General features: G+C 44.9%; 1 protein-coding gene across 1 annotated transcript; it reads right to left on the bottom strand.

Annotated features, from left to right (window-relative positions):
- Positions 1 to 4,615: 4,615 nt before the first annotated feature.
- Positions 4,616 to 24,791, bottom strand: CXHXorf38 (chromosome X CXorf38 homolog). Its single transcript, XM_043895314.1, has 7 exons — positions 24,207 to 24,791; positions 23,906 to 24,040; positions 17,630 to 17,749; positions 15,455 to 15,604; positions 14,168 to 14,341; positions 5,421 to 5,583; positions 4,616 to 4,983 (listed from the first exon to the last, which is right to left on the bottom strand). Exons 1-6 carry the CDS (start codon positions 24,420 to 24,422, stop codon positions 5,422 to 5,424), a joined length of 957 nt encoding a protein of 318 aa, XP_043751249.1. The 5' UTR covers positions 24,423 to 24,791; the 3' UTR covers positions 4,616 to 4,983; position 5,421.
- Between the last annotated feature and the right edge of the window lie 12 nt (positions 24,792 to 24,803).

The following is a 24,803-nucleotide window of genomic DNA, read 5'->3' as shown; positions in this document are numbered from 1 at the left end:
CAACAAATATCTCACACAGAGTTTTGGAGGGTCAGCAATCTGGGAGGGGCTTAAGTGCTTCTGGCTTGGTCTTTCAGCTGTCTGCTGGGGCTGCAGTCTCTGAAAACTTGCCTGGGGCTGGAGGATCCACTTCCAAGCTCATTCACACAGTTGTTTGCAGGAGGCTTCACTTCCTTGTCATGTGGGCCATAGGGCTGTTCACAACATGGCTTCCCCCCAGAGAAGGTGTTCCAAGAGACAGAAAGTCCAAGATGGAAGTTGCAGTCTTCTATAGCTTAACTTGGGAGGTGACATACTATCACTTCAGCTGTGTTTGCTTGGTCACATGGACCAACCTTGGTGCACTACGGGAAGACAACAGAAGGATAGCACGAGGCAGGGATCATTGGGGGCCATCTTGGAGGCTGGCTACCACACACGGTTGTGAAGTAAAAATTTTCATACCTTTCTGAAACTCAGTAGAAAGTAATAAATCATGCAAGATCATTACCCACCTTCCCCAAGAGATGTCACAAAATGCTCAGTTTACAATTGTGCGATCATTACAAACAAGCATATATCATAGAGGATGGTTCTTGAGGAGCAGGAAAGAAGTCTCTGGAAGACGTGGTAGCTTCTAATATTTCAGATAGTTCAGACATACAATAATAAAAAGCAGTTCTAAAAGTTCTGAAATGAATCATAACCTTGGTATCAAGATGTTTATTGAAACTTTAAAGGATTTTCCCCCTTCGCTCTTACATGAGTAGAAATTAATATATTTCTAGATTTGTTTTACAAAATATATTTTGTAATTTGAGTATTGCATTTTAGTCAAGGGCCACTGTCTGTTGAAGCCATATGAGAGCAGATAGGTTTCTAATTAACCTGGTAAGGGGAAAGGGGGTAATCCCTGTTGATAATTTCCTGTCACTCTACATTTATAATTTAGAAGCCAAAACAGTTAGAGAAAAAAAATCCCAAAGATTGCTACGCCTCCATTCTAATGCAAGGCTTCACTTACAGGATCTAATTTGTAGTACGCCCACCCAGCTCAGAGCTCCAACCCTTTGTTGTCTAGGATATTAGTGTTTACAGCCATGTAAGTGATTAATACTTTAATAAAAATGTACTCTTCAAATCATTAGGGTAATAATCATTTCATAATCCCCCCAAACTCTCAAACATAATCCTTTCTGGCCTTGACAATTTGACTTAAAACTGTCTACAGTTCTCTATCATTGCTTTATAAAGCAATAACATTTTCCAAATTGGCAGAGCTCTTTTTCCAAAAGTTTTTCTTACTGACACACTTCGGTTATTTCCCAGAATTGTGGTTTTGTATTTGTGAGTTTAATACATAACGTCTTTCTCTTGAGGTCCTCTGACTTTCCCAGCAAAACCCAAGATAAAATCCAAAGAACTGCCTTATCCTTGCAACTTGAATGCTACAACCATTTTGCTCCTCTAATTCTTTCAAAACTATGAACCTTATACCATGTACCAGGGAGAGGCCAGGTGCACATCACATTGCTGGACCAAAACAAGGCATCTGGAGATGAAACAGCGCTGTGTGGGAAGGAAACCACTTCCTGGGCTTCTCCTGACCCTGACAACTCACAAATGCCCCTGGAGAGGGAGCTGACACCCACAATAATGTAGACCACAATATATTCCAGCAAATGTGACACACAGGTCTTACAGCTTGAGTTTATGTCTAGTATTTTGAAATACAAAATTTTAATGAAAAAATTTCAAAATACAGGAGTGCATATTGTTGTTCAAATTTCATATGGGAGTGTGCCAAGGACAGAAAAGCCAAATTCGACCCCAATTCCTTTCGCAGAGGCAACCTGGGGGAAAAACTTGGGAAAAGCTGAAAGCGCCATAATTTTATAGCATGCTATACATTTTTGGGGGCTCCAAAATCACTGCAGATGGTGATTGCAGCCATGAAATTAAAAGACGCTTACTCCTTGGAAGGAAAGTTATGACCAACCTAGACAGTATATTAAAAAGCAGAGACATTACTTTGCCAACAAAGGTCCGTCTAGTCAAGGCTATGGTTTTTCCAGTGGTCTTGTTGGATGTGAGAGTTGGACTGTGAAGAAAGCTGAGCGTTGAAGAATTGATGCTTTTGAACTGTGGTGTTGGAGAAAACTCTTGAGAGTCCCTTGGACTGCAAGGAGATCCAACCAGTCCATCCTGAAGATCAGTCCTGGGTGTTCATTAGAAGGACTGATGCTGAAGCTGAAACTCCAATACTTTGGCCACCTCATGTGAAGAGCTGACTCATTGGAAAAGACCCTGATGCTGGGAGGGATTGGGGGCAGGAGAAGAGGACGACAGAGGATGAGTTGGCTGGATGGCATCACCAACTCGATGGACATGAGTTTGAGTAAACTCCAGGAGTTTGTGATGGACAGGGAGGCATGGCGTGCTGCGATTCATGGGGTCGCAAAGAGTCAGACACGACTGAGCGACTGAACTGAACGCATTGTTATACATTCTGCTTTTCTATCTGTATGTCTTAGACATCATTTCCTATCAGCATGGCAGCCTTACCTCCTTCTTTTTTAACAGTCGTGCAATTCTTGGCAACATGGATGTGCCGTGATTATTTAACTGGTCCTCTCTCCATGGCTGCCTGCCAAGACTGCTGTGAACACCCTTCTGTGCACGCTCTGTGCCCTCGTACAGAGATCCAGAAGGTTGATGTCCCTGCACACACACTGTTTGCTTTAAAGCCCCCTCTGGGCATGTCTTCTTAAATTAAATGCTGGCCACACCTCGTGGGTCACGGGATCTTAGTCCCCCACATCAGGGACTGAACCTGGGGCTCATGCAGTGAAAGTACTGAGTCCTAACCACTGGACAACCAAGGGAATTCCCTGAATTCATTTAATTCATTAGATCAGACAATAAATCCAATAAGATGAGAGCTCACGTACCATTGTCCATACTGTACAAATCTTCTCTTTTGCATCTACTTCAGTGCCTGGCATGTGGCTGACACTTGCTAAATGTTTGTTTGGTAGATAAGGAAAAGTGAAATAGATACAAGAGGAATGAAATAAAAGTATTCAAAACCCAAAGTTCCTAAGGTGAGAAACCAGATCTTAAATTGGTTAGTGAATCAAGATTTGATTTGATCCCAAGTTTTGTTACTTTATATCTAGAAACTAGGAAACATTTCATGAAGTTTCTTAGTTTGGTTGGGGGAGGGAGGTTGCAAGATGAAAGAAAATTGCAACTTTACTACTGAAGTCTTCTAAAGGTATTACAGGAAATGAAGGGAGAAAGAAAAAGCAAGATTAAAGACCAAATAGCAGCATGAAAGATGAAAGCAGGAAGTTACAGGCATATGAGCATTCATCCAGGTTTTACACCATTACATTCAATGCATTTTAATGTAAGAATACACCAAATATATCCCCCACCCCCATTCCCTAAAAATCCCATCCTTGATGGGCAGCTGAGTAAGCAAAGGAGCAGGGCTTCAGTTGGGTCGACTGGAAGCACTTTCTCCAGGCAGTGGGGAATGTGGCAAGTCTGTCCCTGAAGATCCAGGGGCAACATGGGCTAGCTCACCACCACTGTGCTTTTGTGCTTAGTCATTCAGCCATGTCCAACCCTTCGCGACCCCACGGACTGTAGCCCACCAGGCTCCTCTTTCCATGGGGATTCTCCAGGCAAGAATACTGGAGTGGGTTGCCATTTCCTCCTCCAGGGGATCTTCCCAACCCAGGGACCAAACCCAGGTCTCCTGCATTACAGGTGGTTTCTTTACCATCTGAGCTACCAGGGAAGCCCAAGAATACTAGAGTGGGTAGCCTATCCCTTCTCCAGGGGATCTTCCCAACCCAGGAATCAAACCAGGGTCTCCTGCATTGCAGGCAGATTCTTTTTTTTTTTTTTTTTTTGCAGGCAGATTCTTTACCAGCTGAGCTACAAGGGAAGCCCACTGGCTTTGGAAATGAGCAGACGTGGGGGAAGGTGAGGGTAAAGCTGATCCCACAGGCCACTGCACACAACAGGACAGGGGTTTGCAGTTCAAGAAACAAATAGGACAAAGCGGAAAGTGGATGACTTTTGGGGTAAGAGGAACAGAGTGAATTTGTGAAGTTGCTGAAAGAAAATGATGTCTTTGAACTTCCATAAGAATGTTCAAATTTCCTTCTTAAATCTCATAACAAAGGACCAGGCTTGGTTAACAATGTAATGAATATTTACATCTATGAATACCTCTACACTATCAGCCGACCCTTCAGTTAAGGAATATTCATCGAGCACCCATGGACCACACCCTGTGCTCAGCACTTGAAATAACTGAACAGAAAGAGCTGTGATACCAGCCTGGGCCCTCCTGCTATGCTGTCAGTCAAGTTACTGTATTCTCAGCCCAGCTCTCTGTCTTATCGTCTCAGGCTACCAGAAATGGGTACTCACAGTCCTCTACTAACTGGAAATGCTGGCAAGAAGGAAGGATTTATATCACAACATCAATACATCACAGCCCACCTGTGGGCATCCTCATAATTGAGACTTTAAGGCAAGGGTGTGTGTACCAGTGGGCAGAGAACTCAGCGTTGCCCTTCACAACAGGCCTGGCCGAACACAAGCCTAGTTACTGTTGAAGCAGTTAAGAGTTTTAGGACCAGAAAAGAATGTCACCTTTTAAACAGCAACACAAAACGAAAAACAAAACCTGAAAACAAACCACAAAAAAAAAAAACCCTAGATGATAGCAAGTTTGGTACAAGAGTATCTAATATTTTTTGGTTGGTACAGATAAAAACACCAAGCTTGTGAATGTTAAAAAAACAAAAACAAAAAAAAAACTCCCGAAGAGTCAAAGGAAAGAAATTACAGGAAAAGAACACAAATCCCTTTTTGTTTGAGTGGAGTACTCCGGAGAGTTTTTCCTTTGGCCAGAAAAGGATGCCTGAGATGGAAGCCTGGGTGACTTTCACAGAACACGCCTGATCTTTGTGGAAGGTCGACCTAAAATAGAAGAGAACATTTAATTTTCTTCATGAGGGAAAAAAGTAAAACACTGAATACCATTACTTTAATGAGGTTTTCTTATGAAAAGTAACAAGTTGCCATTATTAACGTCACAGCTAAGAGCAAGGCATCACTGCTATCATTTTAGGACTGAAGCGCTTTTTGATTGTCATAAAGTTGATTCATGTCAGACTAGCTAAATGACTTCAGGTATACTTGACTAAACAAAGCTGGCAGGGAGTTTATTTTGAATTAGTTCACAGATGTGAGACCTACCAATTAGAAAGAGCACAAAGCTCCGTGTTCTTTCAAATAATAAGGACACAGTGAAACTTCAGATGAGACTGGGTGTGCTATGGCCTTACCTAAGAGAACAGACATCAAAGAGATGAGGCCATTCAGTCCTTATTTAAATGTCGTATGTTTAAACTCACCTCAGGCCTTCCCTTCAGGTGTCTGTACCCCAGGTTCCTTTGAATCTGGTTTTAGATGCTGTTGACGGAGGCTGTCTAGCTTCTGCATATCTTCTGTCAGACCATTTCTAAGATCCTCATTGTTTCTTAGAAATTCTTTTACCACTTCCAGTTGGTTTAAGATCTGTACGAAGAAGCCATACAATACACAGCTTAGCTAATTTTATAGCAGACTTGAAATTCAGATGAAGAACTTACTAGCTCCAAAACTGAGTCCTGCTCCTGTGTCTACCAATAGCTGGTTTTGGGACCACACAAGCGAATGTTTGTCTTGTCTCCTTAAAAATTTTTGCTTTTAGGGGTTTATATCCAAAATATATAAAGAACTCATATGATTCAATAGCACAAAAACTACCCAAGTTAAAAATGGACAAAGGACCTGAACAGGCATCTTCCCAAAGAAAACATACAGGTACATGAAAAGGTGCTCAACAGCATTAATCATCAGCGAAATGCAAGTTAAGACCACAATGAGGTATCACCTCACACCTGTTAGAATGGTCATCCTCAAAAAGAGATAACAGATGCTGGTGAAGGTGTGGAGAAAAGGGAACCATGAGCACTGTTGGTAGAAATGTGAATTGGTACAGCCACTTTGGAAAACAATATGGAGGATCTTCAAAAAATTTAAAAGGAACTACCATATGATTTAGAAATTTGACCTCTGGGAATGTATCTGAAGAAAATGAAAACATCATGCTGAAGAGATATCTACATCTACATGTTAATAGCAGCATAATTCACAATAGCTAAGACAAGGAAACAACGTGAGTGTCCATAAACTTACAAATGGATAAAGAAGATGTGGTACATATACACAATGGAATATTATTTGGCCATAAAAAGACAGAAATCCTATCATTTGAGACAACACGGATGGACCTGGAGGGCATTATGATAAGTTAAATAAGTCAAGCAGAGAGAGACAAATACTCCATGATCTCACTTATATGTGGAATCTAAAACAAAAACAAAAAAATAAATTCTTATGAAAAGAGATCAGATTTGCAGTTACCAGAGGTGGGAATGGCTAAGTGAGTAAATCTTAACTGTTCTTATCACAAGGTAAAAAACATCTTTTTTCCTTTTTGGGGCATCTATATGAGATGATGTCATATAAATATAGGAAGTCCCCTAGAAAAAAATTTTTAAAGTTTTTTTTTTTTGCTGTAAAACTTCCTGAACAAGTATATACCTATATGTGTGTGTTTACATACATATATACATATGTACACATATACATATATATGTACATATATACATATACATATGTATACATATACATATATACACAAATATGATATATATGTATATAAAAAATGAAGCCCTTTCATTTTGAATTTTGTATCCACTTATTATAATTAAATATATACACACATACATACACATATGTGTATGTACACACATACACAAATGTATACACAAACGCATGTAAGTGTATACACTCACACATATACAGCTCTTTCAGTTTGAATTTTGTACACATGTATGACTGTTAAAAATGTCTACATATGTACATTTATTACTATTCAGTATTTATAAAATATACATACCTATTCACTAGTAGTAAATATACTGGTACAAAATTCAAAATGAACACAGGGTACAAGGTAAAAAGTTGGTTCTCTGTCACATCCTTTCCCTAGTCATTCAGCTCCTCTTAGAGGTGACCACAGTGTTCTTGTATCTCTTCCAGAGATACTCCATGCATTTACATGTGAACACATGTATATATGTGCACACATTTTTAAAATTCCAGTTTTATTGAGATATAATGGGCACATACACATTTTACAAAAACACAAATGGCAGCATATTAGACGTTATTCAACTGATGTTTTTTCTATATCAGAATATAAAGAGTGGCCTCATTTTTTTAATGTCTGAATAGTTTTTTAGTTATGGATGTTTCATATTTTAACATATTATTTCAAGCCTTCTGCTAAGAGAAATGCTGCTGTAGTAACTAACCTGGGACATGTGTCATTTTGCATAAAGTGACAGGTTATTTGTAGGATCTGCTTTTAGAAGCAGAATGGAGTTTTAATTAATAGAGTTTTCTGTTTTAATGTTAATAGATTTTGCCAAAACTGTCATCTCTAGAGGTTACAGCAATTTAAACTCCCATCAGTAACATACTTCTTGACATTTAAACTTAATAAAAGTGTGTACTCTCAGAATAGTACCACAGACATGTTTTCACTCAGCTTATCCCAGGATACCCTCAACTGGTCACTGTGCTTATTACAAAGAGGAAAGTTATTAACCTTTTGGGGTGTGGTGAATTTTTTTTTAAATAAGGGACCCCTAATTCCAAACTAGGTCAAGATGATCAAAAAGTGATGGAGTACCCTACTCCTAGCAGAGTCGTGGTTCTTAAATTTTAGAGATGTACACAATTGATTCTGGTGCTGGAGGAGGAGAACCCAAGCAGGCACCAGGTTATTGTGACGTGAGAGAATGAGACAGTCAGATGCAGAATAATGGCTGCCAGAGATGGGAGGGAGGGGAACACGGGAAGGGACTTGTGGCCAGGATGAACAGGGAGCAAAGCTGAGGTCTTCAGGTAGGTTACTAAGTAGATGGGGATGTTCCCTTCAGCTGGAGCTGGGTTGGTTTTCTTTTTTTTTTTCAATTTATTTTTATTTTTTGGCCATGCATATGTGATCTCAGTTCCCTGACCAGGGAACGAACTCGAGCCCCTGCAGTGGAAGCGCAGAGTCTTAACCACTGAACCACCAGGAAGTCCTAGCTGGAACTGTTTATTACATGGCTAGAAACAAGCCTACAGCCCCTGAAAGACTGTTGTTGCTATTGTTGTTTAGTCGCTAAGTTGTGTCCAACTCTTCGTGACCCTATGGACTGTAGCCCACCAGGCTCCTCCGTCCATGGGATTTCCCAGGCAAGAATACTGGAGTGGGTTGCCATTTCCTCCTCCAGCATATCTTTCTGACCCAGGGATCAAACCTGCTTGGCAGGTGGATTCTTTACCACTGAGTCACCTGGAAAGCCCTGCCTGAAAGATGTGTGTGGTGCTTAGTCACTCAGTCATGTCTGACTCTTTGCGACCCCATGGACTGCAGCTGGCCAGGCTCCTCTGTCCTTGGGAATTCTCCACGGAAGAATACTGGAATGGGTTGACATGCCCTCCTCCAGGGCATCTTCCTGACTCAGGAATGGAATCGGGGTCCCCCACATTGCAGGAGGATTCTTTACCAAGTGAGCCACCAGGGAAGCCCCTTAAATAATCAATTTGGAAACCATAAAGATGTGCAATGAAGCTTATATCAATGACATTATTCACGGTGGACATTAGTCACTGTGGGTACTGCACTGTTAGCGCTTATTGCCTGTGCCAGGCGTTCTAGATGCAGCCCAGGGTCCTTCCCGTTACAGCATTCCCATCAGACGCCTGAGACCATGCCGGCCTGGTCTGTGCACTAAGATGGACTGGGGTCCTCCCTCCCCAGAGACCTTCCCATTTGATGTCCTGAGAGCTATGATCCTTTGTGCTGTCACCTCCTGACCCTCTCTGCTCTTGAAATGTGCTTAAAAGAAATGATTATTTTAGCTTGGGGGGAAGATAAAGAGTCAAAAGGAGTTTTTTTTTTTTTAATTATTAAGAATGGGGAAGTCTTGTGCACCTTAAGTGGGAAGAGGAAGTAAAGATGGAAAAACTTAAGTCCTAGAAAAGTTATGGAATGCAGTTGGATAGACTTGGGTATTGAAACCCAGCTCTGTCACTTAACTAGCTGTGTGACTAGCAAGAATTGACCTCTCTGAGCTTATTTCCATATACGCAAATATAGGATGACCATACATATGCCAACCAGGATTCTTGCAAGGGTTAGATATAATCTACTAAAAGCACATAACACTACATCTGGTACATTCCTTCCTTCTGACAATCATTTAACAAAAGCATCATGAGAGTTAAACGGATGACTCAGAAGCTGGAATGAAGACTGCCAAGGAGAATTATCAACAACCGCAGTTATGTAGATGATACCACTGTAATGGCAGAAAGCGAAGAGGAACTAAAGAGCCTCTTGATGAGTGTGAAAGAAGAGAGTGAAAAAGCTGGCTTAAAACTCAACATTGAAAGAACTAAGATCATGGATCCAGTCCCATCACTTCATGGCAAACAGATTGGGGAAAAAGTGGAAGCAGTGACAGATCATATTTTCCTGGACTCCAAAATCACTGCGGACAGTGACTGTAGCCATGGAATTAAAAGATGCTTGCTCCTTGGAAGAAAAGCTATGACAAACCTAGACAGTGTTATTAAAAAGTGGAGGTACCACTTTGCCAACGAAGATCCATACAGTCAAAGTTATGGTTTTTCCAGCAGTCATGTACGAAAGTGAGAGGTGGACCATAAAGAAGGCTCAATGCCGAAGAATTAATGCTTGTGAATTGTGCTGGAGTAGACTCTTGAAAGTCCCTTGGACTGTAAGGAGATCAAACCAGTCAATCCTAAAGGAAATCAATTCTGAATATTCGTTAGAAGGACTGGTGTGGAAGCTGAAACTCCAATACTTTGGCCACCTAATGCGAAGAGCTGACTCATCGAAGAGGACCCTGATAGTGGGAAAGAATGAGGGCAGAAGGAGAAGGGGGTGACAGAGGATGAGACGGTTGGATGGCATCACCGACTCAATGGACATGAATCTGAGCAAACTCCGGGAGATAGTGAAAGACAGGGAAGCCTGGCGTGCTGCAGTTCATGGGGTCGCAAAGAGTCGGATGTGACTATGTGACTGAACAACAATTCTGAGTCTACTATGTACCTGGTGGGCACCATTCTAGGCAAAAGATGGTTAGTAAGTACATCCATACTCTCAGCACTTAAGCCAAAACCCTTGCACTTGTCTTTGACGCCTTTCCTTCTCTCACACGCCATGTGTGCTCCCCCTTCTCATCGCCTCTACTCTTCACCCTTCCACCCTGGCCCGAACTACCACCTCTCTGACCAGGTAACTGTGGCAGCCTCCTAACATCTCCCTATTTCCATCTTTGGTCCCCGGCCCCGCATCCTCTACATGGCGGCCAGTGTGCTCCTTTTATTGTTCTGCAGCATTGCTCACAAGGCTTCCCTTCTATCTGCTCCTACCACACTCCCCCCGCGCTGCTCATATCGCCCTGCCCTCGGCCTGAATGCTCCTCCTCCAGATGTGCCACCTGTCACAGCCCAACACCTGTCCCCATTCGGCCACTCCTGATCCCCACACTCTGCTCCCCACAGTACTTCTCCTCTTTCTAAATGCCTCATCATTACTTATTACATGGACCGTTTACCATCTGTCTCTCCCAAGGGGACCTTTGTTTTGTTCACTGATGCACGTCAAGCTTCTCGAACTGCGCCTGGCACACAGTCAGCACTCACTCATGAACTAAATCTGGACTTTAACGAATGGAGTGTCAATCACATCCTTTCCCCACCTGCCTCGACTGCATTCGGTCGCTGTCCTTTCTCCCCAAGCTTCCCTATGAAAGTGGCTCCCCCACCAGGATTTAAAAAATCAGTAGTGATTTTAAAGAACAGACACGTGGACACAGAGGGGTAAGGGGAGGTAAGATGAATTAGGAGAGTGGGACTGACATATACACACTACCGTGTGTAAAACAGATGGCTAGTGGGAAGCTGCTATATAGCACATGGAGCTCAGCTTGGTGCTCTGTGATGACCCAGAGGGGTGGGAAGGGAGAGTGGGGGTGGGAGGGAGGCTCAAGAGGGACAGCAGATATATATACATAGAGCTGATTCACTTCCTTGCACGTTTTCTCATATTTTAACATCTCAAATGAGATTGCACTTTACCATTCATAGCACATGCTTGCGTGCTAAGTTGCTTCAGTTATGTCCAACCCTTTGCAACCCTATGGACTACAGCCCTCTGGGCTCTTCTGTCCATGGGATTCTCTAGGCAAGAATACTGCAGTGGGCTGCCATGGCCTGCTCCAGGGGTCTTCCTGACCCAGGGATCGAATCCGTGTCTCTATGTCTCCTGCATTGGCAGGTGGGTTCTTTACCACTAGCGCCACCTGGGAAGCCCACCATGTATCTTACAGTAAATGAGCAGCATTTTTTTTTCTTTGAAAGTAACTGAATTAGTAATGTGTCGTGCAATTCACAGTGTTTTACACTCACTGAAATTTGGTTTATCAAATCCTCTGACTTTGGAGACTAACCTGAAAGAACGTGAATAATCATACATAGTGCTAAAATTTCAAAAGAGGTCCGTTCCATGCATCGTGGATAGACAACCTACAGCTTCTGAGATAATGTGCCAATCAAGTCAAACTTACATTCTGATCAATTGAAATATCAAAAGAAATGCCACGGTCTACTGAACAGAAAGCATGAAAAATGAGAATTTATCACCCCTATCTAGAGACTTTGGGACCCAGAGGACAAGTCAATTAACCCCAATTTCCTCTCTGTGAAATGGAGATAATGAGGGGTCAAAATTTCCAATTGCTAGCTCCTCGATGACACGACAGGAGACAGGATAACCAGTGCATGGCATGTGGGAAGGCAGGCTCAGGGTCAGAGTGGGGAGACCCCTGGGCCAGCCCTCACGCCCCGGCCCTGAGGCCTCTCACCCCGCAGCACTTGCTCCTCAGGGTTGTGGTAAAGCAGCGGATTGCCAGGGTCCCTTCCCACTCTCAACTGGCAGAGACTCCTGGTTTCAGTGTATTGCTACTGATGCATTTTGCTCTTTGTTACACAAACAGGAAAAGAATTGCAGCTCCCTCAAGGAAGAAGACAGCATTTCTGATGACTTTGGGGTCCATGAGCCTGAGCCCCTGGTTTTCGTCTGTTGGCCGACTTTGGGGGTTAGTTCTGATGGCATTTTCAAATAAAGCCAGATGAAACAGATGGATTTAGGAAATAGATTTAACAGTCTTATTCATCATCTTAAATACTTATTGTGTGCCATGGTGGGTGTGCCCCCAAACCAGAGGTATCCAGTCCCTGTGCCAAAGGAGCCCATCAAGCTGAGTGAAACACCCGGGTCAAGGTCGGACACCTTAACAAAGGCACATGGACCTGTACGGAGCATGGCCTCAAAAAAGAAGTACACACTTTGTATTAAAACATGCTGTGTTTTATACGACAGCCTGGATGGGAGGGGAGTTTGGGGGACAATGCGTGCGTGCTGTCACTTTAGTCACATCTGACTCTTTGTGACCCCACTGACTGTAGCCCGCCAGGCTCCTCTATCCATGGGATTCTCCAGGCAAGAATACTGGAGTGAGTTGCCATGCCCTTCTCTAGGGGATCTTCCTGACCCAGGGATTGAACCTGCGTCTCTGTCTCCCGCATTGGCAGGCAGGATCTTTACCACTAGAACCACCTGAGAAGCACTCGGGGGAGAACAGATACATGTATGTGTATGGCTGAGTCCCTCTGCTGTTCGCCTGAAACTATCGTAACATTGTTAATTGGCTATATTCCAACACAAAATAAACAAGTTAAAAAAAAAAGTAAAGTTCAAAATCAGCCTATTAAAAAAATAAATAGAACATGTTGTGTTTAACGAGGTAATCAGCAAAACTACTTTCCTTGGACAAGGTGGAATGGACATAAAATGACCTGTCCAAGATCTCCTGGGAATCTGGAATTCTAATCCAGCAGGCTATTTCTAAACCTTACAACAATATAATTTTATTATTGTTAATTTTTTTTAATACCTTGCCTGTAACAAAGGAGATTCCTAGCTCCTGTACTTGAGGCCCTCATTAGCCTGCAGTGTCCAGAGCTAGAACCCTTGTTGATTCTTTAACCTTTGCCACCTCCTGCTGGGTCCAAGAAATCTCATTGGCAACTATAAGCCATCAGCTTTGCCCGGCAGTGCCTCCAGAACTTGGCTCCTGCCTCCTGCACACTTCTAGCTTTTGTCCTTTTTCTCTCATCCTCACATAACTGCAAGAGCCTCCTGGCTTGTCTTCAACCTCTGATTGCCCTAAGACTTCACTTTGCAAAAGCCATTATCTAATCTATTTCATTTACTCTCTCTTGCTTTAAAACCTCTGGGTTGGCTGCCAACTGCTTTGGGGGAATAAGGTCCAAACCTCTTAGTGCGGCACAGAAAATCTTTCAAAATGTGGCTCTGACTTGCCAGACCACCCTCACACCTGACCACACCTCCCTCCTACACTTGCCTCGTCACTGTCCAGCCCAAGCTAGTCTTTCATGCCTTGGCAAGTGCTGTTTCTTCTGCCAAGAACGCCCTTCTGCTCTTGCCAATTTTCCAAATTCTGATTTGATTCTTAGTCCCAGTGACGGACAGGGACGCCTGGCTACAGTCCATGGGGCTGCAAACAGTCGGACACGACTGAGCAACTGAACCACCACCACCACCACAGCATCTCTCAGCAAAGCTGGTTTTGCAACCCCTTCTCCCCACCTTGACCTGGAGATACTCCCCAGAGCCTGAGGCTCAGGATTCCGTGGTCACCCTTCCTGTGGTTTTCCACTCAGTGGCACATACTAGGCACCCAAATGTTTGCTGACCAAGTGAAAATATTTAAGGGTACCAGTATTTTATGCCAAAAGAATATTCATGTCTGGAAATTATTTGACTTTTCAATCAGAAACATAACTGGTGACAAGTTAAAATGAGCTACTCTTTCTTCCTGGGGCCTTTGCTTCGTTTACTCACACAGAAGATATAGTGCTTTTTAAAAATTTTTTTTTTTACCTCTTCAGGCAACACCTCTTGTTCTTTTACTTGAAGATAGAGCTCTTGAAGTTTTTCCTTTAGTAATTCCATTTCTATCTCGTTTACTTGGCTCTCACTCAGGTAAACTCCTTTGTCACACCCATCTCGCTGATCTTCCTCAGGGATGTAAACAGCCCAGTCAGATGTCAACAGCTGTTGGGTTACCAAACAAATAGATGAACTGAATGGAAAATATATTCAAAAAAAAAAAAGAAGGATATTCCACTGGGTTACATGAAAGTGAAAGTCGCTCAGTCATGTCCAGCTCTTTGCGACCCCATGGACTATACAGTCCATGGAATTCTCCAGGCCAGAATACTGGAGTGGGTAGCCGTTCTCTTCTCCAGGGGATCTTCCCAACCCATAGGAATCGAATCCAGGTCTCCTGCATTGCAGGAGGATTCTTTACCGTCTGAGCTACCAGGGAAGCCCAAGAATACTGGAGTGGGTAGCCTATCCCTTCTCCAGGGGATTTTCCCGACCTAGGAATCGAATCAGGGTCTGCATTGCAGGTGGATGCTTTACCAGCTGACCTACCAAGGAAGAATTTATAATTAAACATTGCTGACTGGATCCATTCTAATATCATCCCATGACCACAGAAAAGCTGCTCAGATGAATCACAATTCTGACTTCATGTCAACATGGTGCTCTCTGCTTACATTCTAAAATTTTGTTTAAATCTAATAAGCTTTAAATTCTAAATAAGTGACTGTGAACTGTACTATATGATGATCTTTCACTTTTATCTAGCTTGTTTCACTTTTTCTATTTCATATTCAGTACTCCCATTTCACTTAATTTATATTTTCCAATTTCTCCATGCCTTTTTTTTTATGTTCTTTCTCAAGCTTTGGTATACATATATATAAATAATATGTATAATATATATATTTTAAGAAAACTTATGAATTGTTGCCTAACTAAAAATTTTAAAGACATTTTGATTCTACTTGTTTGACTTAGTATGAATAGAATGCTAGATTTCTAATTTAAAAAATAGATATGCAACAAGTAACAAAGGTCTACTGTATAGTACAGGGAACCACAGTCAATATCTTGTAATAACCTACAATGGAAAATAATTAAAAAAATAATATACATATATATGTATAACTGAATCACCTTGCTGTGCACCTGAAACATTGTACGTCAACTATACTTCAATAAAGTACATATATTAAGAAAAATAAATAAATAAGTGACTGTGGTTCCTTTTACCTCCCCTTAGTTCTTTATGCCAGAACTGCTAAATGTAATTTTTACCTGTTCTATTTGGGAGTATACCGCCACAATCTCCGGGATATTCTTGAATTCATTTAGAAAATTTTGGATCTTCATCTGAAAATCTCGTAGCCATACAGAAGATACTTTCATCTCTGAAGAGTGCATGATCTCGTTACGACACTTAATCACCTACAGAAAGACCAAAAAAAGAGAGAAAAACCTTCAAAATCCAACAGTGGGGTACACTGAGATTTTGGAGCTCCAGAGAAAAATCACAGAAAGGCCTTGTTCATTCTAAAATCCACAATTGTGTGGCCTGCAGGTGTTGCCAAGGCTTATTCAACCCCCTGCCATTTGAAGACTAAATTAATCAAGGTAAGAAATATAAACAAGCGTACAACTGTCCCGAGTCCTTGAGCTCTTGGGTGAATCTCTCTTACACAATCCTCCAAATGTCCTAACTTAAAAACACTACAAAATTGTAAAGTAATTAGCCTCCAACTAATAAAAATAAATGGAAAAAAAAAAAAAACACCTGCCAGGGTTTCTGTAGTGGTTCTGTGGTTAAGAATGAGCCTTGCAATGCAGGGGACACTGGTTCCATCCCACATGCCTCCATGGGGATGGGCATGGGCAGCTGAGCCCATGCCCTACAACTACTGACCCTGCATTCTGGATCCCGTGAGCTGAACCCATGCACCACAACTACTGAAGCCCCAGAGCCCACACTCCACAATGAGAGGCCACCACAATGAGAACCCCGCACACTGTAACTAGAGAGGAGCCCCTGCTTGTTGCAACGAGAGAAAAGCCCACACAGCAACGAAAGCCCAGCAGAGCCAAAAATAAACACATATTTTTTTAAAAAACCTGCCAAAGAGCAAGAGTACTGGCTACTGGCTCTGAGAATACCCAAAGGCTGAAGCAGACAATGCAAAAATCTTTTAATATTAATATATAATTCCTGCCCAGTCTTCCACATTCTTGATGAAAAGCTATCAAAGGAGTCAGTTTTGTATTGTGATAGTTTTTGTCTTTGCTGATGGTAAAGGACTCTCAGTCCCTTTGGCTGCTGGCATGCTAGCAAAATATACATGTGTTTCTGCACATATTATGAATAATCTGTGTGTGCCATATGTACTTCTTAATGATCCTCAGAGTAACAAATGCACCAGAACTGTCCTCTGGTGAAACAGAGACAGCTGAAATCTCCCAGAGGATGTCTGACAAGCACAGTGATCTGTTCTGACACTGTTTATCCACTAATGTTTATGTTTTCTTTAGGTCAAGGTAACTTGGTTTTGGGGCTTCCCTGGTGGCTCAGAGGTTAAAGCGTCTGCCTGCAATGTGGGAGACCTGGGTTTGATTCCTGGGTCAGGAAGATCCCCTGGAGAAGGAAATGGCAACCCACTCCAGTATTCTTGCCTGGAGAATCCCATGAACGGAGGAGCCTGGTGAGTCCACGGGGTCGCAGAGAGTCGGATACGACTGAGCGACTTCATTTCACTTCAGCTTGGTCTTGCAACTGTTCACGCTTCCCTGGTGGCTCAGATGGTAAAAAAGCCTGCCTGCAATTTGGGAGACCCAGGTTCAATCCCTGGGTCGGGAAGATCCCCTGGAGAAGGTAATGGCTATCCACTCCAGTATTGCCTGGGAAATTCCATGGACAGAGGAGCCTGGAGGGCTACAGTCCATAGGGTCGCAAAGAGTCGACATGACTGAATGACTAACACTTTCACTTTCAACTTGGTCTTGCAACTGTTAGCCAATGAGATTGAGAAGGGCAGGACTCAGATGCTGGCATCCAATGCAGAGAATGATGCATTGCTCTGTATTTGTTTTTTCAATATGAGGCAAAATTACTTTGCCTCAGTTTATGACAGAACAGGAAGAAGAAATTTGAGGTTTGCCGGTTTAGCAACACACAGTACAACAGCAAGCTGTTGTTTAACAACTTGGGAAAGTTCAATCAGGGAGAGCTGAAGGGACAGTCCAATGCCTGCTTTTACACAGGGGTTTCGGACATCACAGCAGGCACATGTGACGTGAGCGCTGCTCACCTGCTCAGCGATGCCAACGGTGGACCTAAGTCTAACTCCTCTGTGCACCGCTGTCTGGGGAAAGGACTGTGAGCTCCACCCATGTGGCTGCTTTAGCAACACAGGGTGTGGTTCCTGCTTGGCAACATCTGCTTGGCAATCTGAGGGTTCTTACCTCTGTGACTTTTCTTCGATCAACCACGAAGTGATCGCAGGAGTTGATGAGATTCAGAAGAGCAACCGCGTCACATTCCTCGGGTCCTGTTTTGTCTGCCTGTCCTCGGGGCATGAAGGCCTGCAGCAGGGGAGGCCCAAGAGGCTCATGAGTCTCCTCCAAGCCAAACAGACATCTATCTACACGGGGCTAGTGGGACAAAAATGTTATCTGCCTGTTCCCCCAAGGATGACTGAAACTCTCTTGTTGAGGTTAAATTAGAGCCTCATGAGTCCAAAATGCAAGTCGGGAAACAGTGTGGCAGCCAAGCCTCAGCCCAGAGCAGTAACTGAAGAGCTGCTTTATCTGCCCACCTGCTAGTAGAGACACTTCCACACCTGACCTAACTGTCCTTTCTTAATGGCATATAAGCAGGAGGCAGGGGTAGGAAGCAGGCTTCCCCGGTGGCTCAGTGGTAAAAGAATCTGCCTGCAAAGCAGGAGACTGGGGTTCGAACCCTGGGTTGGGAAGATTCCCCTGGAGAAGAGAACGGTTACCCACTCCAGTGTTCTTGCCTGGAGAATTCCCATGGACAGAAGAGCCTGGCGGGCTATAGCCCATAGGGGAGTGCAAAGAGTCAGACAGGACTGAGCACGCCAAGAAAGAAAGGGGTAGAAAGCAGCCTTTTTTTCCCCCTTAAGTTTCAGTGGCTGAGTTGTTAAGATGATTTGAAACTAATAGTTGCTCCAAAGTGAAAGTTCAGTATGGTGGTAGAATGTGAAGAGTTTGGGCTTTGGAATGCGACAGAGCTTGGCTGCAAAACCCTCTTCTGCCACCTGTCCACTGCATGACCTTGGGCTAGTTATCTATCCTCAGATCCCTCATCAGTAAACGGGGGATAACTGTCCTCATCTACCTTGAAGGATGTTTCGAGAATTAAATGAGTCAATGCGGGTAAAGCACTTGCATGGTGCCCGGCACATGAGAATACACAGGCCACACATGTTGGCATTTACGATGCTGATGGTACAAGGTCAGCAGAACCTACACAGGCATTACAGATGGAGTCCCAGGGTGTGAGATACTAGATACAACAGAATGGCCTCATTCTAGCATGATCTTGCCTTTGGTAGGATTTTATGGTGTGGACCCCCAAAATGGTGTTTTAACAAGGCTTGGATATATTTCTTTCCTGAAATATTTCCAAATTTATGTCTGAATGCACCAACTTTACCAAGACACGAAGCTCAAGAGTACATTCCTGCTAAGGGACTAAAAGTGATAACGTATGAAAAATGACACGCAAAAAGAACTCTAAATAAAGAGACCTGCTCCCTTAACTACAAACACGTTTCTGGAGGCAGGCAACCAGCCACTTCCTATGGTGCTGCCTGGGGTACTGTTTTGAGAAAGGCACGGGGCAGGGGCCAACGCCCTGCAAGGAGAGTCAGGGCTCTGCTCCTGATAGTGGTTGAATGACACATCCTAGCCTCACATGACTGAGAATTTGTATACTGTACACTACATGAAAGTCAAACTGTTAGTTGCTCAGTTGTGTCCGACTGCGACCCCCTAGACTGTAATGGACTATAGCCCTCTAGGCTCCTCTGTCCATGGAAGTCTCCAGGATATCTTTCCGACCCAGGGATCGAACTCATGTCTCCCACATCTCCTGCACTGCAGGTGGGTTCTTTACCATCTTAGCCACCAGGGAAGCCCCCGTTACTGTCTCTATCTTAACATGTCCCAACCCACGGAAAGAAGTTGATTATGGATGCTGCAAATGTTAAACAAAAACTTAACGTATCACAGGTCAATTAATTTGAAGAAATGATGAAATGGAGAGGAAACAAAGAAAAGAAACGTGGCTGGGAGGACCATCCAAAGTGAGAGGGGGCCTTAGTTGACTCAAAACCAGGCAGTTTCTCTTGCCCCTTACAAGGTATGTCCAGTCTGGCATTTTCTCACCAAAGGAAACCATCTTTCCACATGAAGGTTTTATTCTAGTACTTCTTCCGTTCTTCAGAACCAGAAGCCAATGAGGAGGCTCCCCTGCCTCCTTGCTGCTGACATCTGTTTCTTAAAATGGCATCGACCACTGCTGCCTTCCAAATGAGACAGGCACAGGGTGAGAAACACACCTGATTGTTTCTCACTATCCACTCCTGAAGGGCTTCCCGGGTAGCACACTGCTAAAGAACCTGCCTGCCAATGCGGGAGACATAAGAGACCCGGGTTCGATCCCTGGGTTGGGAAGATCCCCCAGAGGAGGGCATGGCAACCCACTCCAATATTCTTGCCTAGAGAATCCCATGGACAGAGGAGCCTGGTGGGCTACAGTCCACGGGTTCGTAAAGAGTCAGACATGATTTAGCATGCATGCATGGACCCCCTTCTGTCTCTTCACTGAGTAGTAGGAGAAGAGGTTGGAGAAATAAACAGGGGCCAGAACATGCTGGGCCTTACTGGCCTTGACATGGAGTCTGGAGTTTATTCTAAGGACATCAGGAAGCCATCCAAGGATTTGGGGCAAGGGAAGAAAGTGATCTAATTCCCACATGAAGACTGCACATCCTCCATCAAGGGTGAGCAGAACAGCAGAGGCAGCCAGGTGGGAGGCTGGCAGGAGAAGGGGTCGAGAGCCGTGACCTAGAGAGGGTGAGGAGGAGTCCAAAAAGAATCTGCAAGTACAAATAAGAGGGAGGGGGGAAGAGATGAAGCAAGAATGATTGTAGGTGGTTGGTGGTGGGGCATGGGGATAGCCTGGGAAGGGGAGATGAAGAGTCCAGCTTGAGAAGACAAAGTGCCCAGGAAGTGAGGAAGTGAAAGCGTCATGTAGCAGAGATGGGCTTCCGAAGCACAGAAGAGGGCACAGAGCTGTTCTGTCAGCAGCAATGTAGTATTTAATATCTCACTCCACGGGCCTGAGCAATATCCACCAGGGGAGGAGAAGCAGGGGACAGAAGAGGTCCAAGGAAGGCCAACCGACACTCAGAAGAAGCCTGAGGAGGAGGAGTTGGGGGGACAGGAAGATACCTGGAGAGGAATATGTCTCAAGGCCGTGACTGCTTCAAGAAGAGGAGTGGCCGGCGGCGTGGCAGTGCTGAATGTCTGAGAGGTCGGAAGGATGAGGCTGGAGAACTGAAGGTCATGTGTGCCCCTGACAAGACAGATGCAGTGGAGGGGGAGGGGCGGCGGAAGCCAGGGGGTGGTGGGTTGAAGAGTCAATGGGACTGGGGGAAAAGAGAATTAGGCATAACACACTTTTTGAGAAGTTCTACTGGGAATACATATGGGAGGCAGTTAGAGAAATGGGGAGACAGCAGGAGGGAATGGATAAGGGGAGCTTTCATTTCTTTCTACAGTTTATTTTCCAAGTGTTTATCAATTTTTTTTTAAAAAACAGCTTTACTAAGATGTAATTCATATACTATGTAATTCAAACATTTAAAAGTATACAGCTCTTTGCAATGACATGGATGGACTGTGAGGGCATTATGCTAAATGAAATGCCACAGAAAGACAAATACCGTATGATCTCACTTATATCTGGAACCTAAAATAAACCCCCAAACCCAAGCTCATTGATGCAGAGAAGAGACTGGTGGTTGCCAGAGGTGGGGGAGGGTGGAGGAAGGGGGCAAAATGGGTTAAGCAAAAGTTACCAACTTCCAGTCTTAAAATAAGTAAGTCCTGGGGATGTAGTATTTGAAAGTTGCTAAGAGAGGAGGTCTTAAAAGTTTGCATCAGAAGAAAAAACAGACTGTAACCACACATGGTAATGGATGTTAACTAGACTTATGATAACCATTTCACAAAACATATATCAAATCTTTATGTTGTATGCTTGAAACTAACTACACCTCACTAAAAAAAATTAAGCATTTACAGTTCATTGGTTTTTAGTATATTTAAAGTCGTGCAACCATTGCCACAGTCGATTTTAGGACATTTTCATCACCCCCCAAAAGAAAACCTCTACCCATTAACTATTGCCCCCTCTTCTCTTCCAGGCCCTAGCAACACTAGTCTACTGTCTGCCTCTATAGATTTGCCTATTCTGGACATTGCATATAAATGGAATCATACACTATATGACTGGCTTCTTCCACTTAGCATGTTTTCAAGGTTCAAGAAATGATATAGCATGTATCAGTACTTCATCCCCCCCCCCATTAGTATCTTTATGTTACAAATACTTAATTTCTTTTTATGGCTAAATAACATTCCATTGTCTGGACAGACCACATTTCGCTTACCCATTCATCAGTTGATGGACATTTGTGTTGTTTCAACCTCTTGGCTGGTGTGTATAGTACTACTTCTGTGAATGTCTGTGCACAGGTTTTTGGGCAGCTGTATGTTTCAATTTCACTGGGTACGTACCTAAGAATGGCACTGCTAAGTCATATAGTAACTCTACATTTAGTCTCTTTTCTTTTAAAAAACTGAATAAACCAAGGCAATACTAAGACTATTTGTACAGTGATGGGAGTAAGCTGGCAGGTCAGAAGAGTAGATAACTGGAGACTCAAAGTCCTTGGGCAGGTGGGAGAGGATAAGGTCCAACACTCAAGTGGAGGGACAGGGCGGTAAGAGGAGAGATGCCCTTCCTCCTTTGGAGCAGAAGGAAGAAGATGGTGCACATGGAGGTAGGTTGGTAAGTCTGGTAAAAAGACAAGGAAGCATATATCTGTGGCTATCCGTGAACTCCAGGAAGTGAGAGCAAAATTAGAAGCTGGGATCGAGGGTGGAGGGAAAGGCAGTAACAGTTGTCTCCGGGAAACAGCAGCCTATGGAGAGACAGAGCCAGACGGCAGGGGTTGCGGGGCGGGGGTGGCGGGGTGGAGGGGTGGCTGGTGATTAAGAACTAAAAGTGAAATTGATCAGCTCCCTCCAAGCTGAAGTACATGATGAAGTACATGATGTACATGTACTGAAGTACATGATGAAGGCTGGAGTTGGGGCCTGGCCAGTGCAGAGAAAGGAGAATAAAGGCCGAGAAAACTGCAAAGGACTAAACAGAATGATGGACCATGGAATCTGGGCTAGCCGAGGAGACAAAGGACGTGGGGAGGGCCAAGGCTGCTGGGGACTTGGAAAGCAGGGGAAACCTCAGAGCTGTGAACATTGTATAGGGACAAGGGGCTAAGCCTGGGGCGGGAGATGTTAACAAGTGTGCTAAGAGTAAGGAGGCTGCTGGACACCACAGCTCCCTGGCTGACACGGCCCTAGATATGAGCCTGCAAGTGGGAGGCTGAGGTGGATGAAATCAGAGGCTGCTCAAGCGGGGAGTCCAGAAACTGAGAAGATGGGGTTGGAAAGGTAACTAAGAATATGCGGTTGGACTAAGTCTGCGGGTGACAGCAATGGTAAGGGGAAAGAGTGGCAGAAACAGGTGGTAAGGGCTTCAAGTGGATTCTGAGGGCATGAAAGCAACAGCTGAGGGACCTTCATTCTACACCAGTAAAAGGTAGAGTTTTAAGTCTTCCTCTCTAGGTAAAAGTGGAAGCTGGCAAGTCTATGGCAGCAACAAAAAAAGAGAGAGAGGAAGAGGGTGCGACTGCTCCGTGATAGCCAAAAGTCTAGGGGTCACCGATATAGTCCAATTTCCTCATTTTTGAGGTTAGGGAACAGAGGCTGGCCCAGGGCTGCACCGCAGCAGCTGAGTGGGGCTTCTGATTCCGGCTTCCCAGGCACCTCCAAAGGTGAATGCAGGTTCGCAAGTGACTTCGACAGGCCCCTCCCACCCCCTACTGGGCTTCTGGCAAATACCAAAAAGTCAAAAAAATTCCTCCATCTGCCCAGCTAGTGAGTCACAGCGCCAAGGCCTGAAAACAGGCCTAATAACCGCCCCCCGCTTCTATCTTGCTGCCTACCCCACCCCGCCTCCCCAAAGTTTTATGCCTTAGCTGCGCACTTAACGGTCCTTTCTATCTTTACCCCAACTTTCTTTGCCTTATTCTGCCATCTTCATGGCACCCTACAGACAAAACGAGCCATTCAGGAAGTCCACTCTCATAAACGCCTTGCCTGCTCTTCCCTCTGTGCCCAGGATACTCGCTCCACACCTTGCCCCAGCCACACCTGTTGAAATCTTCTACTTCACCAAGCTGCGCTGGGTCCGATGTAACAGCCCTGAACCATCCAGACACTAGATCAAAAACCCAATCTCTCTCCGTCTGCATCCGCTGGTGAGGCTTCAGCGCCCATAGAGACCGGACAGAAGCCCCGGGCTCCAGGTAATGCTTACCTGGTAGGCCAACTCCTCCTACCCTCCCGACCGCAGGTGCTTACCTTGGCCACCTCCCAGGCGTCGACCGGCCAGAGGGCCGGCCGGCAGTTTCCCCAGTGGACGTCTCCATTTCTGTTGGTGTGATGTTTCAAAATCTCCCGTTTCCACTCTGCGCACACCTGACACTGAGGCTGAAACTACAGGGGGCGGCGGTGAGGAGGGGCCCGGGAGGGAGGGGCGGCTCCGGGCTTCGGAGCCTCGGGTAACGCGGTCGGTTCGGCTGCGGGAAAGGCACGAGACACTGCGCCCGGGGAAGGGGACGGGGTGAGGGGCGACGGTCAAGGCCACGGGCCAGGTGCTCACCTGGCGGGCGCGAGGGCTGCACCGCCAGCCGCCGCAGCAGGCGGCGCGGGGGCCCAGGCCGGGGGCGGCGGCGAGCAGCCTGCTGTGGAAGGCGAGCACCTCGCGGCCGACGAAGCCCTGCAAACAGCCGCGCAGCAGCAACAGACAGTGGCCCGCCTTCACCCAGTTCTTATACTCGGCGCAGTTGAGGCGCACGGCCAGCTCAGAGAGAACCATGTCCAGACCTGGCGGCGCGGCTAACGGGTGAGGGGCGGGGCGGACTGCCGTGCGCAGGCGCAGAAGCCTGGGAGCGCCGGAGGCGACAGGGGAGCCTTGGGCGTGGCCCCGCCCCCTTCCCGTGACTGGGTGACCTAGTTTCCGGGGCAAGTCGGCCCCACCCCAGTCTTATAAGACCCCGGACACGTAAGTTCTTTGTCTGGTGCTTGCCCAGAAAGCCTCCACGTAAAACTGTCTCCCTCTTCTCTGCTCCCCAAAACTGAAACCTCACCAGGCCCGATTTTAGCTCCCCCTCCTTGAGCCTGTGCTCCAGTTCTCTTACTGTAAAGGTGTAGACGGTGCTGGCCCTTCCCTGGTGGCTCAGACGGTAAAGCGTGTGCC

This window comes from Cervus elaphus, chromosome X (assembly GCF_910594005.1).
Source record: "Cervus elaphus chromosome X, mCerEla1.1, whole genome shotgun sequence".
Lineage (NCBI taxonomy): Eukaryota > Metazoa > Chordata > Mammalia > Artiodactyla > Cervidae > Cervus > Cervus elaphus.
Note: the sequence above shows the minus strand (reverse complement) of the source record. Positions and strands in the feature narration are given on the sequence as shown.